Source organism: Pristis pectinata, chromosome 8, assembly GCF_009764475.1.
Source record: "Pristis pectinata isolate sPriPec2 chromosome 8, sPriPec2.1.pri, whole genome shotgun sequence".
Taxonomy (NCBI): Eukaryota; Metazoa; Chordata; class Chondrichthyes; order Rhinopristiformes; family Pristidae; genus Pristis; species Pristis pectinata.
In genome coordinates this window covers 28,746,487-28,761,977 of record NC_067412.1, presented here as the reverse complement: position 1 = coordinate 28,761,977, position 15,491 = coordinate 28,746,487, and the positions used below count along the sequence as shown (strand labels likewise).

Here is a 15,491-nt window from a genome sequence, read left to right as displayed (position 1 = left end):
CTGTAGCTGTGACACTTTACTCTGCATTCTGTATTGTTTTACCTTGTACTACCTCAATGCACTGTGTAATGAATTGATCTGTGTGAACGGTATGCAAGACATGTTTTTCACTGTACCTCAGTACAAGTGACAATAATAACCCAATTCCAAATCATGTCTCCACAATTCCCATCCCCATCATTTAAACTTGTTACATGTTAGTTGACTCCAACCTGGCAAACAAGGTCCCAATTAAAAGTTTGAAGCCACAATTCTTTGGCTTTAGGTGCGCTGCTGTGCATTTTAATGTCAAATAGCAGTCTCTGTCTAGTTTTAACACACTTGTAAAACCAACAGGGTTGGTGAATGAGAAATTCTACAACAGCAAAAATATTAGCCTATTAATTGGATTAATTATCACAAGTTTGAACAGCATTGTGGGTATACCCACACCTCAAAGACTGGTTCAAGAAAGCAGCTCACCACCACCTTCTCAAGGGCAACTGGGGATGGGCAATTAAATGCTGGCTCAGCCTGCAAAGGCTTGAATGAATATATTAAAAAAACTAATGGTGATCCCAGAAGAAAACAGCCTCATCACAATAGAATTATTCACTTTTTACCTCAGCTAAAAGTTCAGGAGGTACCACTGAAAATGCATCCTTTAGAGATAGAAAGTCCGAATAATTTTGGAAATAGGTCTTCAAGTAGAGAGTAAAACTGTTGTTTTCATAACAATTAAGTGGGAATGCTGGAAAAATAGAACAAAAAAATTAGTTGCTTCACAATGATTCCATTCAGGAAAAAAAACATGATAACTTATCACCAACACCAAACATCAAATTGTGCAACAGGGTGAACCTGGTATAGCTATTATCAAGCCATAACTTCCAAACACAAGTCATCTCGCCCAAGTCATCAATCACTAACATGTCAATTCTGTTCTCAGCTAAAGGTCTCAAATAATATGAATACTTTGGTGATATTTTATGCTACATTAGATGCTATTTGTGTATTATGTTTAATATTTATTCATGGGATGTGAGCAGAATTTATTGCCCATTCTTAGTTCCTTTGAGGAACCACATAGGAAGAAACTCGATTCACATATAGACCAGACCACATTAAGAGGACAGATTCCCTTATCGATAAATATTATGCGCATTAAATTAGAAAATGAACAATTAGTTGCCAATTAAGATTTGGCGAAAAATGTAATAATGGGTAAAACTTTAGTTGGCAGCCTGCATTTGTTGAAAACAATGACCTTAAATTAATTTAACTCAGTAAATCTTTACATAATAACTTCATATTCAGAAAGAAAGTTAACAACTGTCACACTTTGAGATTTTTGGCTAATATTTTAAGTTTAAACTATACTGACAGTTGCTTTCACCTTCACTGCTTGAATGGTAAACTGGCTAGGTATCAAGCACTAGTGATAGAGTTATACAGCACAGACATTGGCTCTCTGGCCCAACTTGTCCGTGTCAACCAAGTTGCCCAACTGAGCTAGTCCCATTTGCCTGAGTTTAGCCCATATCCCTCTAAACAATTCCTAACCTTGTAACTGTCCAAATGCCTTTTAAATGTTACAATTTTATCCACCTCTACCACTTCCTCTGGCAGCTCGTTCCATATACGGACCACCCTCTATGTGAGAAAGTTGCCCTCAGGTCCCTTTTAAAACTTTCCTCTCACTTTAAACCTATGCCCTCTAGTACAGGACTCCCCTATCCTGGGGAAAAGACTTTGGCTATTTACCTCATCGATGTCTCTCACGATTTTATAAACTTCTACAAGGTCACCGCTTAGCTTCCTATGCTCCAGGAAAAAAAAGTACAGGCCTATCTAGTCCCTCTTTATAACCCAAGCCCTCCAGTCTAAGTAATATCCTCAAATTTTTTTTGCACCTCTTTCCAGTTCAATGACATCCTTAATGATAAGCTCCAATTTATCAGAAATATGAGAGTCTACAAATAAAAGAGGCAAACAGTGCCAAACATGAGACAATATCCAATGCTGGTCAGTGTTTTGTGAGATGAGAACAAAATAGAATATAAAAGTAAGGATGTACTGCTGAGCAACATGCACAAAAACTGCTGGAGAAACTCAGCAGGTCAGGCGGCATCTATGGAGAGAAATAAACAGTCAACATTTTGGGTCGAGACCCTTCATCAGGAGTCCTGCCTGACCTGCTGAGTTCCTCCAGCAGTTTTTCCCTGTGTGTTGCTCCAGATTCCAGCATCTGCGGAACCTCATGTGTCTGTCAATGTACTGCTGAGGCTTTATAAGACGTTGGTCAGACTGTATTTGGAATATTGTGATCAATTTTGGACCCTGTATCTAAGGAAGGATGTGCTGGCCTTGGAAGAGGGTCCAGAGGCCAGAGGAGTTTCACAAGAATTATCCCAGGAATGAAAGGCTTAACGTATGAGGAGCATTTGATGTCTCTGGGTCTGTACTCGATGGAATTCAGAAGGATGAGAGGCGATCTCATTGAAACCTACTGGATACTGAAATGCGTGGACAGAGTAGATGTAGCCAAGCTGTTTCCCTTGGTGGGTGAGTCCAGGACCAGAGGGCACAATCTTAGAATTAGAGGGTACAGGTTTAAAACAGAGATGAGGAGAAATTTCTTTAGCCAGAGGGTAGTGAATTTATGAAATTCCTTGCCACATACAGCAGTGGAGGCCAGATCATTGGAGGCATTTAAGGAGATAGATAGGTAGATATCTAATTAGTCAAGGGATCGAGGGATATGGGGATAAGGCCAGAAATTGGGTTTAGAATAGTTTTTTTTTGCTCATGGAGCAGACTACCCCCCCATTTCTCATTTCTTTTTCCCTTTTCTTTGGAGCAGACTTGATAGGCCGAATGGCCTACTTCTGCTCCCTTGTCTTGTGATCTTTCCATTAGTAGGACAGTCTAGGATCTGAGGGCACAGCCTCAGAATAAAGGGATGTCCCTTTAAAAGGAGGAAGAGGAGGAATTTCTTCAGCCAAAGCATGGTGAATCTGTGGAATTCATTGCCACAGAGAGCTGTGGAGGCAAAGTCATTGAGTGCATTTAAGGCAGAGATTGATAGGTTCTTGATAGGTAAGGGTGTTAAGGGTATCGGGGAGAAGGCAGGAGAATGGGGTTAAACAAAAAACAGCCACAATTGAATGACGGAGCAGACTTGATGGGCCAAGTGGCCTAATTCTGCTCCTATAACCTTATGGTCTTATGAAAACTTATTAAATAATTTTGAAAAGCAAAGAAATAGCTGTAAATCTGAAATAAGAACAGAAAATGATAGAAACACTCAGCAGATCATGAAGCATCGGCGGAGAAAGAAACAGAGTCAGCATTTCAGGTCGGTGATGTTTTAACAGAACTATTGCTGCTGTAAACTTGCTTATAAAATTTAGAAGACTTTAAAAAAAAATAAGAGGAATAGCAACTGGAGAAATAGGATGGGAGACTGAAAAATTTTACTATAAACTTATACACACAAGTTTAATAAACCACCAATCACGTGGTGTCATGGTATAGTAGGCCAGTTATATTCATGTCATTACCTTTGGTATAATTTAATATATTTTCGTATATGACTTCTTGATCACTGGAATTCAGTCGTTGTTTGAAAAAACTCAGTGTTGCAATACTGGAAAAAAAAGCAGAAATTCATCGTAGATCACTAGAATAACAAGAAAATGTCCCCTCAGGCAGCCAACTTGAAGCTCACTGAATTAGAGACAGTAGCAATATCGCCACAACATCTTCTAAAGAATAGAAAACTGAGTTGTGGAGAAGGTTTGTTTTTTTATATACTTGAGTAATGTAATGATGTTCCTCAGGATACAGATTAATGACTTGGATGTAAGGGTACAGGATGCAATTTTTGTAAGCTGCAGACGACACGAAAACTGCAAGTGTGGGAAACCCTTCTGATAAACTTCAACAGGGCGCAAGGGCCGAATTATGGGCAGGCACATGATAGATGAAATTCAGTACCAAGAAGGGTGCGATTATACATTTGATAGAAAAGACAAAAAGAAACAAGACATGTTAATACACATTTCACATTCCACAGCACCTTTCCTTGCAATTGCAGGAGATGTCACACCTGACCTTATCTCTCCTCCCTCCCCGTGGTTGAACGTTCAAAATACTCTTTTCAAATAAAGAAATAATTCACTTCTTCCAATTTGGTAACTGCATTTGCTGTTCACAGTGTAGTGTCCTGTACACTGGGGAGACCTAACTTAGATTAGTGACCATTTGCAAAACATTTCCATTTGATCCACAAACTTGATTCTGAGCTTTCAATACAATGGCACTAGCATGCCATCTTCTCCCACCTACCACTGAGCAGGAAGTACAGAAGCTTGAAGTCCCACCCCTCTGGGTTCAAGAACAGCTACAACCATTTGGTTCTTGAACCAACCGGCACAATCCTAATCACTATAGTTTAGCAACAGTATGACACTTAGATCACTTTTAACTAAAATGGACTCTTTTTTTTTGTTCTAATTGTGTTTTTTCTTGTAAAACTTGTATGTAATTTATTTATGTTTTTCTTGTAAATGTTGCTTAAATGATGCAATGTGCCTGTGATGCTGTTGCAAGTAAGTTTTTCATTGTACTTGTGCATGTGACAATAAACTCAACTTTGACTTTGAATAAACAGCCGATCATTGGCTTTAACACTCCCCAACATTTCCATTGACCCTAGTCACAGCCTCTGATGCCCAAACATCCCCACACTCTCTAGACCATTCTCTTCCATGATCTCCCTTGTCCAACCTCAGACTTAACTAACTCCCTTTAATCACTCCACATTAGTGACAAATACATTGGATTCCAATGAGCGTGCAATTCCCAGTTCCTTGGATCTGTGCACTACTTAATTTCCCAACAGATGGACCTCAAACAAAAAACTTCCGTTGGTCTGATGCAAAACGACTGCCCACGGAACTTTATAGACAGTGGCCAGTCTCTTGGCCATGAAATTATAGGCATTACAGTTAAGGACTGATTAGAAATATACTTACATTTTATTGAATGGATAGCAAGGGAATTTCTGGATATTTCTGGAAGTGAAAAGGATGTTACTGATCAATGGCAGAGATGGAATTAGTGTGGAGTTCAGCCACTTAGCCAATTCGGGATTACCAAAACCAGACAAGCTCCTGGAAAATTCAAGCCGTATCCCCTCTATGATGGTAGCTGAAACGTTACTCTGAAAAAGGAACAAATTTTGCTTTAAAGCGATATATTTTAAAAAAACACTTTGCATGATAATACAAATTCAATCAGTTTGCTGCATTTTGACTTTCCACCATTAGGTTTTTTTTAAATTTCTTGGTCTGTGAATATGACACTAATAATGTCAACATTTGTTTTCTACAAGTAAAAATTAGCTTTTTTTAAACTGGAAACTGGACCTATTTGTCCCAATTAGAGTTTGGCTTTGCAGGGAATTAAGTTATACTTCTGAAAGACAAGTTTAAATTATAACTAATTTCTCCCAGCCTCAAGACCAACAGCTAGCAAGTTCCCTTGTGCAAGCTTGATCAAACTGTTGGTGTTGTGGATGAGATAACTTAACCAGTTACCACATATTTTCTTTTGTAATGATGGGAGACCTCATGCAATCCTTTGAAAAAGTTTTCAATATATTTAAAAGAGAGATAACTTGATTGAAACATAAAAGATCCTGAAGGGTCTTAACAGGGTGGATGTGAAGAGAGTGTTTCCTCTTGTAAGAGAGTCTACAACATTGGGTCACTGTTTAAAATTACAGGGTCACTCATTTAAGATGGGGATGTGGCAATTTTTTTTTTAAAAAGGTCCCAAGTCTTCAAAATTCTCTTAGATCTGGGGGAAGCAGAGTCTTTGAATATTTTTAATACAGAGATGGATAGATACTTGATAAGCAAGGGAGTGAGAGTTTCCCAGTGCTACACAGGAAGGTAGAGTTGAAATTATAGTCAGACCACCCATGATCTTATTGAATGGTGGAGCAAGTGCAAGGAATTGAGGGACTTGTAGAAATAAGTATTAAAGAACATAATTCCATCACCCTTATGGTATTCATTCCCCCACCAATTAGTAAACCCACTACCCATTTCTTAATCGAGTGAAAGGGGCCTTCGATACATTGTCAGATACTGCAGACTCCACATACATGGCTCAGATAAAATGGACAACATAGTTGGAGAAGCACTACATAGCGAGATCTCAGGAGAGAAAGCAACATTTGCAGCTCACATTTTGGTTCTCCATGAAGAACTTATTAATAAGTGTAGCCAACTTTTGGACTGGTTGGATACGGATTAAGATGGCGCTCAGAATACTGTAGTTATCAATGAATCCAGGCCTGCTTAGAACCTCAACAAGTTCACTGGGTTCGACGGTTTTCAACACCTGTAAAAACAAAATAAGAAATTCCCTCAACTTTATGTATGAAGCAGGAAGCAGACTGGGCAAAATACATAAATACAGAGAAGTCACAGCAACAAAAACATTACATTGTCTAGTTTAAAAATACTAAGCTGCAATGGACGTTTTAACATGTGGTTAAAATTACGTGGTAGCCCGCAGCCTCACCATTTTAACTTGACTATTGCTGGCAGGACAGGAAACATAATATACAGTGTTCTAATACAACGTGAAGCATACTCCTTTGACACCAAACTGTATGTTAATTGCAAATCATGATGCTATACCTAGTTTCTGACTCGTCAACAATCTCTAATGAACTTCTGTTGCCGCATAACGGAGGTGTTTACTGGTATTGGTTTATTGTTGTCACTTGTACCAAGGTACAGTGAAAAACTTGTCTTGCAAACTGATCGTACAGGTCAATTCATTACACAGTGCAGTTACATTGAGTTAGTACAAAGTGCATTGATGTAGTACAGGTAAAAACAATAACAGTACAGAGTAAAGTGTCACAGCTATTGAGAAAGTGCAGTGCAATAAGGTGCAAGGTCACAACAAGGTAGATCGTGAGGTCATAGTCCATCTCATTGTATAAGGGAGCTGTTCAATAGTCTTATCACAGTGGGGTAGAAGCTGTCCTTAAGTCTGGTGGTATGTGCCCTCAGACTCCTGTATCTTCTACCCGATGGAAGAGGAGAGAAGAGAGAATGTCCCGGGTGGGTGGGGTCTTTGATTATGCTGGCTGCTTCACCAAGACAACGAGAGGTAAAGAGAGTCCAAGGAGGGGAGGCTGGTGTCTGTGATGCACTGGGCTGTGTCCACAACTCTCTGCAGTTTCTTGCAGTCCTGGGCAGAGCAGTTGCCATACCAAGCCATGATACATCCAGATAGGATGCTTTCTATAGTGCTTCGGTAAAAGTTGGTGAGAGTCAACGGGGACAAACCAAGTTTCTTTAGCCTCCTGAGGAACTGGAGGCGCTGGTGAGCTTTCTTGGCCATGGCGTCTACGTGATTTGACCAGGACAGGCTGTTGGTGATGTTCACTCCCAGGAACTTGAAGCTCTCAACCCTCTCGATCTTGCTGGACTACTTTTGCTGTCTGAATTTCCAGTAGAAATCCCAGCTCCCAGATCAAGACACTTACATATTTGTTGCTACAGACCTTTTAAATCAACTTCCATAATTTGTAATGGAAGTCAGACTTTTTTTTCTTCATTCTAGATGACACAAGTTGGATGAGAAACAGAAACAGTATCCTCAAAAACCACTACCACCATGACCCAGGGCTCTCAGAAAACAAGTGGCAATCTTGGCTCTACGCTTATACGCCATCTCCCACACTCACAGGTTACAAGCAAGGAACATCATTGACTCCGCCTGATGAGAAGGGCAGGAGGTGCCTGTGTTATTTCAGGCAAGCTACTGCACACCACTGCATCAGGATTCATTGCTTGTTGGATTAAAGGCACATTAGTGCCAGAGCCCCTCAAAAGTCATCACCACCTTGAATTTTAACACCACGTTAAGTTTATAACATTGGACTTCAAATACATCTCCCAGTCTGTGGTACGTAGCCGCATCAGTCAGAATACTAAGGTCCCCTTTGCAAGTGCCAAGCAGTACGTCACCTTCCCCACTGTCTACAGCAAGTCCCGGAAGGCACCATGAAATCTAAGTCTTTCTTTCTTCTCTTTACCATCGTGGATGTCTGATTTACTGGGAAGCTGTCAGGTAGGCACAAGTACTCACTCCATGCCAGTAAATACAGGAGGTTTGCTACTGAATTCACTTTGGATTATATGCAACAAGTGAAATTATTCTATATCCTCTCAAGAAATGGCTCAGATCAAATTTCTGTTCAGCATTATAAATTAATTTAAAGTGTTCCAGTCCAGAACTTAAAAATTAAAACAAAAACAGAAAATGCTGGAAATACTCAGCAGGTCAGGCCACATCTGTGGGAGGTACAGAGTCCATGTTTCAGGTCAGAGACCCTTCATCAGAACTAGAAAATTATTAGTTTAATTGTAATGGCTACAGGAGGTCTAGTAAATAATGATCTAGCATTCCAGATCCACAGTCACCTAATTTCACAAGAAAAATAACTTAATCTTTACCTCTGAGAAAACATCAGGTGGCACCAGAGTATATACATCCGTCACAGTTAGAAAGCGACTGATATTTTGAAATGAGCTCTTCAAGAAGAGAACAAAGCTTCCGTTTTCATAACAATTAAGAACAAATGCTGAGGAAAAGCAGAAAGCATTTGGTTACTTTTCAATCACCTGAATCACAGAAAATTTGTTGTAAACATCTAAATTTAAGTTAAGCAAGGGGATAAAACAGGTATTAACTACCTATTAAGTTCTCAATGAAGATTAAAGTAACTAACAGTAATAGTCAATATTTATTAAAATTCTATTTCATCATGTACAGTAAGAACTAATGTTTTGGCAAAAATTTTATTAAGCTAGCTGATAGTATTACTGTCTAGTTCTTTTTTTCCAAATTTTTACTTTCCCTTATACTTTTAAAAGTATTAAAGTTGTAATTGTTTTGTTATGCATGTTTTTCATTTATGGGTCAGATAATTCCAGGTATAATTTATCTGAAATATTAGCATTAATATTAATTAATTTAATATTGACACTTATCGTATTAAAAAAAAGTCAAACGGGTATATATTCTTAACTTAGGAAGATAAAAAAAATCAAAATACTCCTTGTAAAAATTTGAAAATATCATTCCATTGAACATCGCACAATTCCAATGAAATAAAATGTTTTAAACATGATGGCAAATTTTAACCAACAAATGTATTTGCAATATGCTGGATAATTATAACTCTACCTGTGGTATTAAGGTAATTGATGATCCACTCTTTCAGCACAGTCCTTCTCACTTCTGGTGACATTTCTCTGAACCCTTTACGAAGTCCTTTTGCACTATCACAGAGGAAGACAATTAAAATTATTGAATAGGTCCCAATCATGTAAAAAAAAAATTTCTTTACAGAAAAAAATTGAGGATGGTAAATTGTGAACTGCAAAGTATATCGTCATTTCAAATGTTGAATCGTTTTCATTTTTTGGCACAAAAATCTATTTATTTGCCTAGAAATTGGCTAACATCTGTAAAGGCTCCTTAAGCAATCAGTTCATGGCAGGCGAACAAACATAGGGCCCATTGTTGGAAATTACTATGAAGCATCAGGTCCAAGGCATCATGCACGACTGAACAGGCCTTGAACAATTAAGGGCTTTCCATCAGGCATCTCATAACTGGGAAGAACGTGAAAGAAGTCAGTCCAGTCTTGGGGCCAGGTACAGGTGATAATTTGGGAGAGAAGCCCAGAGGCATGGGAAAAATGTCAGCGTTTGGTGGGTGAATCGAGACCAATTGATGGATAGAGGGGTCGGGGCAAGGGTTTGTTATCAAGGATCAGTAGTCAGGGAGATAAGAATAGTGGTTGGGTTAGCACCATTAATCAGGGGTAAAATTGACAGCAGAATTAACAGTCGAAAGTGTGAAAATCCAAACTGAGGGGAATGGGGGCTGAGTTTGGTAGCTGGAGGAGTGCAAATGGTGGTCGGGAGGAGCTCAATGGTCAAAAGCGACAATTGAGGCAGTGGGGATTCGTATTCGGTTGGCAGAAAGATTCAGGCAAGGGTCACGAGATTGGAGGAAGGGTCCACAGGAAAGCTGGATAAGCACCTTCCTTAAAAGGGACCTAACCCAATTCAGGTTCCCATCACCGCCTGGGAGCTGCTCAGAGAGGTCACTTCAAGCCCTGCTGAGGCAGGCTACAAAGAGACTGAAAAGCTGCAGGAGTGGTCGGTAGGCAGTGTAGACCAGACATGCCTGAATTGTCTATTGTTGTTACATCCTGTTGGCTGCCATTAATTTTGTCCAAAGCCCTCCATACATCAACATGTCTGGCACATGGAGGTCCTTGAACAAAAACTGCAAACTGTAGAAGTCCACAATTTACAATTAAGTCTGAAATTGGACTGGACTGCACAGCACACACACAAGTTGCACCAGATAGGTATCACAGATACACAGAGCAAGGTTTGGGATGTCAATAGCTTCCTCTAAAAGGGTTACATGACTGTCACTGTAGATCCTTTCTTATAGAATTGATGTTTTTCTGACCGCAGTGGAAGTATTAAATTGATTTCTGGATGGCAAACTGAGATCACACACATTAATAAAAACTGCAAACAACTGGACAAATTTCAATACTATCCATTAAAGTATCCAGTTTTCTAAAACAACATGTACAACCTATTTTCAATCTACAGGTGTTATTGTTTGGAAAGACACATTGACAAAGACGAGCATTTCAGTAACTTGACAAGTAGCTTTGAAACAATTCAATAATGGGGTTTCAGGAATGTACAGAGCAGCCAAATTTTCAAACACAACTATTGTTGTATGATTCTACAGGTGAAAAATCTAGATTGCATTAAACATAGCATTGCTTCTGGGACTTTCAATAAAATGGCTAAATATGTGGTATTATTGCTTCTCCTTAATTTAATGAAAATGAAAATGAGGCCTAGAATCAGGGCCCCATGGAGTTGAGATTACATTAATAAAAATAATCTAAATTATAATTCAAACCACGTCTTCCAACATATTGTAAGTCAGTTAATATTAATTACATGCTCTAAATAATAACAATTTGAAATGTTTAAACAGGGTTACACTTCTGAATTAGTATACAGCAATGGATTATGCTGAGTCATTTACTCACACTGCTTGGTAACCATCACAGGTTAAGTTCCTTGTCAGAAGAGGGCTCACCACCGACTGGGAAATGCCAGCAATGAAAGGCCTGAGTCGCTCTTGGAACCATTTTGCCAGGAAGAGTGGACTGGTTAAGTTTTCATTAGTCTTCACAATCACCCACAGACTGTTTATAAATGTGACCTTCGTCAATATGGGAATTTCTTCTGCATTCAGGGTCTGAAATCAATAATGATGTGCTTAATTTGAGTGAGCAAATAAATTCTTTCACAGGTTTCAAAATTTGGGCTTGGGTTCGACTGCCAGATGGCAGAAAGTAAATCCAGATCCTGTATTAAAGAACAGGGAGCTGGGAGCTGGGACTCCAGGTAGCTGGGGTGGGATGGTGATCAGGTGGAACCAAAACCCCATCCTAAGCATCTCCACCACTCCAAGTGCTGCCATTCTCCTTAACAAATACCCGTGTTCTGAGAGAAAAGAGAAACAATGGATTAGATTCAATGATACAACCCAAAGCGCATAAAATCTGTTGGTAAAAAAAAAAGGAAGCCCTATTCCAGAAGCTTGTGTTGAGTTTCACAGAAACAGTGTACAAGACCAAAAGCACTGTACGATGGAGAACTAAAGTGGTAAACAAGTGTAAGTTCAGAGTCAAACTTGAGAAATGAATGAAAATGACAAGAAAAATGATCAGTCTGATCAAGCATTCTCTGTCAATTCACAACCTATGATGGGGTGCTATCTATCTTTCTTCTACTTTATCACTAGGGACCTGCAAAACTCTCCACTTTGCCAGACATGCCACACTTCTCTTGCTCTCTATTGTACCATTGTAGCCGACCGCGGTGCACTACAAAAGAACGACACAGAGGCAGAGAGGGCTGAATTCGAGAAACTTTACTCCAACCACACCAAAAGTGTGCCAAAAGACCCTCTACCCAAGTGCCCTCGTGACCCCGCGGGCCCAGACACGTCAGGATGCTCCTGGAAGGTCCGCCCCGGAAGGTAGTTCAAAACACGCTTCCGCGCATGCACTCGCGGCGCCCGATGGCGGTTCGAGTTCCGCGTGTGCGGGCCACCACACAGTCATATTTATCCTATACCCATTTTTTATACTTTGCCCCATTATCACTTGCTGTTGCTTTGCACAATTGTCATTTTGATCATTTAATCACTCGAGCATTCTACCCTGTCGCAAATTTCCTTTCGTGTATTTTTCCTAACCCTGTTCACGACATCCATTTCTAAATCTAGGTAAACAATGTGAAATATTCGTTCTCTCTCCACATATGCTGCCTGATTTGAAAGGTTAAAGTGTTTTCTCTTTTAATTTCAGACTTCCAACATCCACAGTATTTTCTGTTGTCTTATAATTGTGTATATTAGCCCAGAATCTGAGGACGATGGCAAGCATGGGTTACACATCACAGGTCTCAAATCCTGGTGCATTACGATTACAACACACAGGTTTCCATATTTGTAAAATTCCCTGTTTAAAATTTAATCCTCATCATCCATTTGTTTATTCCTTAAATGGCAATTAGAAATTATCACAGTATGCTAAAATTAAATTGTCTCCTTTACTTTAGGCTCAAAATGAAATGGTGAGTGACTAATTCCATATTTATCAGCTTAAATCTAACACACTGACTTATCAAACTTACAGATTAAAGAATGTATTTAAAGTTTAAGACACTGTTAAGATACCTACTTGTAACACAGACTAACAATACAAACAATGAATTTAATAGATGAGGTAACATTATTATAATATCATGACTTTTGTCTGCAGCATCTTTCTTAAACCAGATACCAATTAAATAATGGTACAAACATAATTAAAAATGATCAAACAGGACCATAACTCCTTTCAACTTGATCGTGATGGATAGCTACTGAACTCCACTTACCTGTATCTCTAAATTCACCTCCTTTGACAAGATATTTTGAGCAGTTTTGAAACCTCCAATTAACAAAGCAACTATAGACTTTCCTGAAGGTAGTTTCCAACAGCCCCTTCTGTAAAAATGTGCTCCCTGATTCCCTCTTAAGAGGCCAAGCTTTCAGATGAACCCATTTATCCTTTTGTGAGAACAATGTTCTCACTGCATCTATGCTATTCAAAGGAATACAAGAAAAGTCAACCCAACTCGGTGGCAGTGCTGTGGTTAGATGACTGGACAAGAAATCCAGAGGTTTTAAATAACAATCCAGAAGCTGAGTACAAATCTACGGCAGCTGCAGAAGTTAAACTCGGGGAATAATTTGGAATTTAAAAAGAGAAGTCACCTTGTAATGATGAGCAGAAAATTGCTGGACTATTATTAAGAAAGACTGGTTTGCTGATGCCCATCAGGGAAGGGGAACTGCCATGCATCCAAACCTGGTTTAGCCTATATGACTCAAACAGCCTAGCAAGCAATTCTACTCAGGGAATCGATGGGCAGTTAATACTCTCATTGTCAGCAACGCCTACATCCCAAAAAGTGAATACAATTTTTAAAAAATAATAAGTAGTTACCTTCCTGCTGAATTTATCCAATGCTTTATTTAGTGTAGACTCCTCAAATTTCTGAAGGAAAACAATCAGTGCTGTTTCATCTGAGGTATTCAGAGCATTTTTGCCAATGAAGCAGTCAAAAATATCTGTCAAGTTATCACTATTTAAGCTTCGCTTCAGTAGATCAGTCTGTAATGGAATTCATACAGAAAGCTGTGATTGGCAAGTCAAGACATTTTACTGATCTAATACATCACAAAATAGTCAACTCCTTGTTGAGTAGTGGTTTCCATGATGTATTGGAGAAGCAGACTAACCACAAAATTAACATCGAATAATTTCTTGTGCCAGTCTATGGGTTTTCTACACTACATCAAAACAAATAATTCTACTTGTTATTATCTAATAAATCTTTGAATTCGGAGGATGACGCAGAATAGATAATGTGTGCTATAAACTGGCTGTAAACCAAAGTGAAAATCTTCGAATTGTCCATTGCATACCCATCCCAATTCTAATCATCCTAATAACCTAATATATAGAAGTATGGCAAACTGGGGCATATCACATTGAGGAAGGTAGGGTGAGCAGCATGTATCATTGTTCATTCCATTTTACTAATCAGAAGGTAAATCAGATTAATAAAATAAGCTGACTCAAGAAAAAATGCACAATATAGAATTACATTGACGTATGTACTTCAGCAACCAAAATATATATCCCTACATGAGAATCTCTAAACCGTGATTCTGCTTACCTTAGCACATGCATATTCTGTGATGTTAAAGCTGCAGAATTGCTTTGGATTAATATTGATTAGGAAATTATTAAGAGCCGAACTGGGGAAGCAATCAGAAAGATTCCATTACAATTCAAATAAGTAACTTCTTAATAAAACAAAATTTAAAGCTTTAAACAAAAATATTAATAAACTCAAAGAGAACTCATTAATGTTCTCTTTATCAGAATTACACATGGGCTCCTGTCTCCAAGACTATTTGAAATGACATCCTTGCAAAGAGCAGGTGCTCTGTGTTGATTTGAAGGCAACTTGTACAAGGCTCTGGCCTTCCTCGAAGGCATCACGGATTATGGAACAGGGAAATTTGACTTACTGTGGTCTCAATTATCCAAATACTAATTCTTTATGCAAATGTTAGTAAAACTGGAGCCGTGCACAGGCTTTGATAGTAATTATCTAAATCCATTTGGGAAATCTTTCAAGCATGAACTTCTAATGCATTACTTTGGACAACTGCATGATAATATTTATCAAGTCAAAGTAGTTTCATATCATTTTAGAAATAGCTCTGTAAACATCACACATTAGTGTTTATTGGTGAGTATAAACAAATTTTGACCTGTTGTGCACCATTTCTTTAAGACATTTTCATAATTTCACTGACCAGCTTGAATGAAAGTGGATCTGTTTCAGTTTAAACTAATCAGATTGCATTTGCACAGTGGAGAAGATATGTACTACAAAATTCCACCATTCAAAACAGTACAAGAGCAGTCAACCAAAGGTTTTAAGTATTCCACATTTTGTGTAGTTTCATATTAACAAAATCTGTGCATTAATTGATACACTAAACCTTTCTAGGTATTATCTGTATATCAGATGCACGAGGGTAGGATCCACTGACACATTCACATTGTGCACTGCCTCAGGAAAACTAGAGCCAAAGAAAGATTTCCCTTAATTTCTTACCTGTCTTTGCCTGCACAAAATATTCTCTCTGTTTGAGGTGTGAAAAGAGAAAAACATCATGATATGCACACTCTTGACATGAATATAAACTGAAAGAATCAAAAGAAAAAGATCTGA

At 38.6% G+C, this 15,491-nt stretch overlaps 1 protein-coding gene across 1 annotated transcript in view; it reads right to left on the bottom strand.

Annotated features, from left to right (window-relative positions):
* The window catches only part of LOC127573574 (uncharacterized), a 245,881-nt gene that overhangs the window by 132,346 nt on the left and 98,044 nt on the right, over window positions 1-15,491 (bottom strand). The window contains exons 56-65 of the mRNA XM_052021930.1: window positions 15,375-15,398; window positions 14,421-14,502; window positions 13,685-13,852; window positions 11,171-11,382; window positions 9,262-9,356; window positions 8,529-8,656; window positions 6,238-6,393; window positions 5,019-5,206; window positions 3,543-3,628; window positions 603-730 (exon numbers count right to left, since the gene is read on the bottom strand). Of these exons, the coding sequence (XP_051877890.1) occupies window positions 603-730; window positions 3,543-3,628; window positions 5,019-5,206; window positions 6,238-6,393; window positions 8,529-8,656; window positions 9,262-9,356; window positions 11,171-11,382; window positions 13,685-13,852; window positions 14,421-14,502; window positions 15,375-15,398 (1,267 nt within the window). The remainder of the gene's footprint in view (window positions 1-602; window positions 731-3,542; window positions 3,629-5,018; window positions 5,207-6,237; window positions 6,394-8,528; window positions 8,657-9,261; window positions 9,357-11,170; window positions 11,383-13,684; window positions 13,853-14,420; window positions 14,503-15,374; window positions 15,399-15,491) is intronic.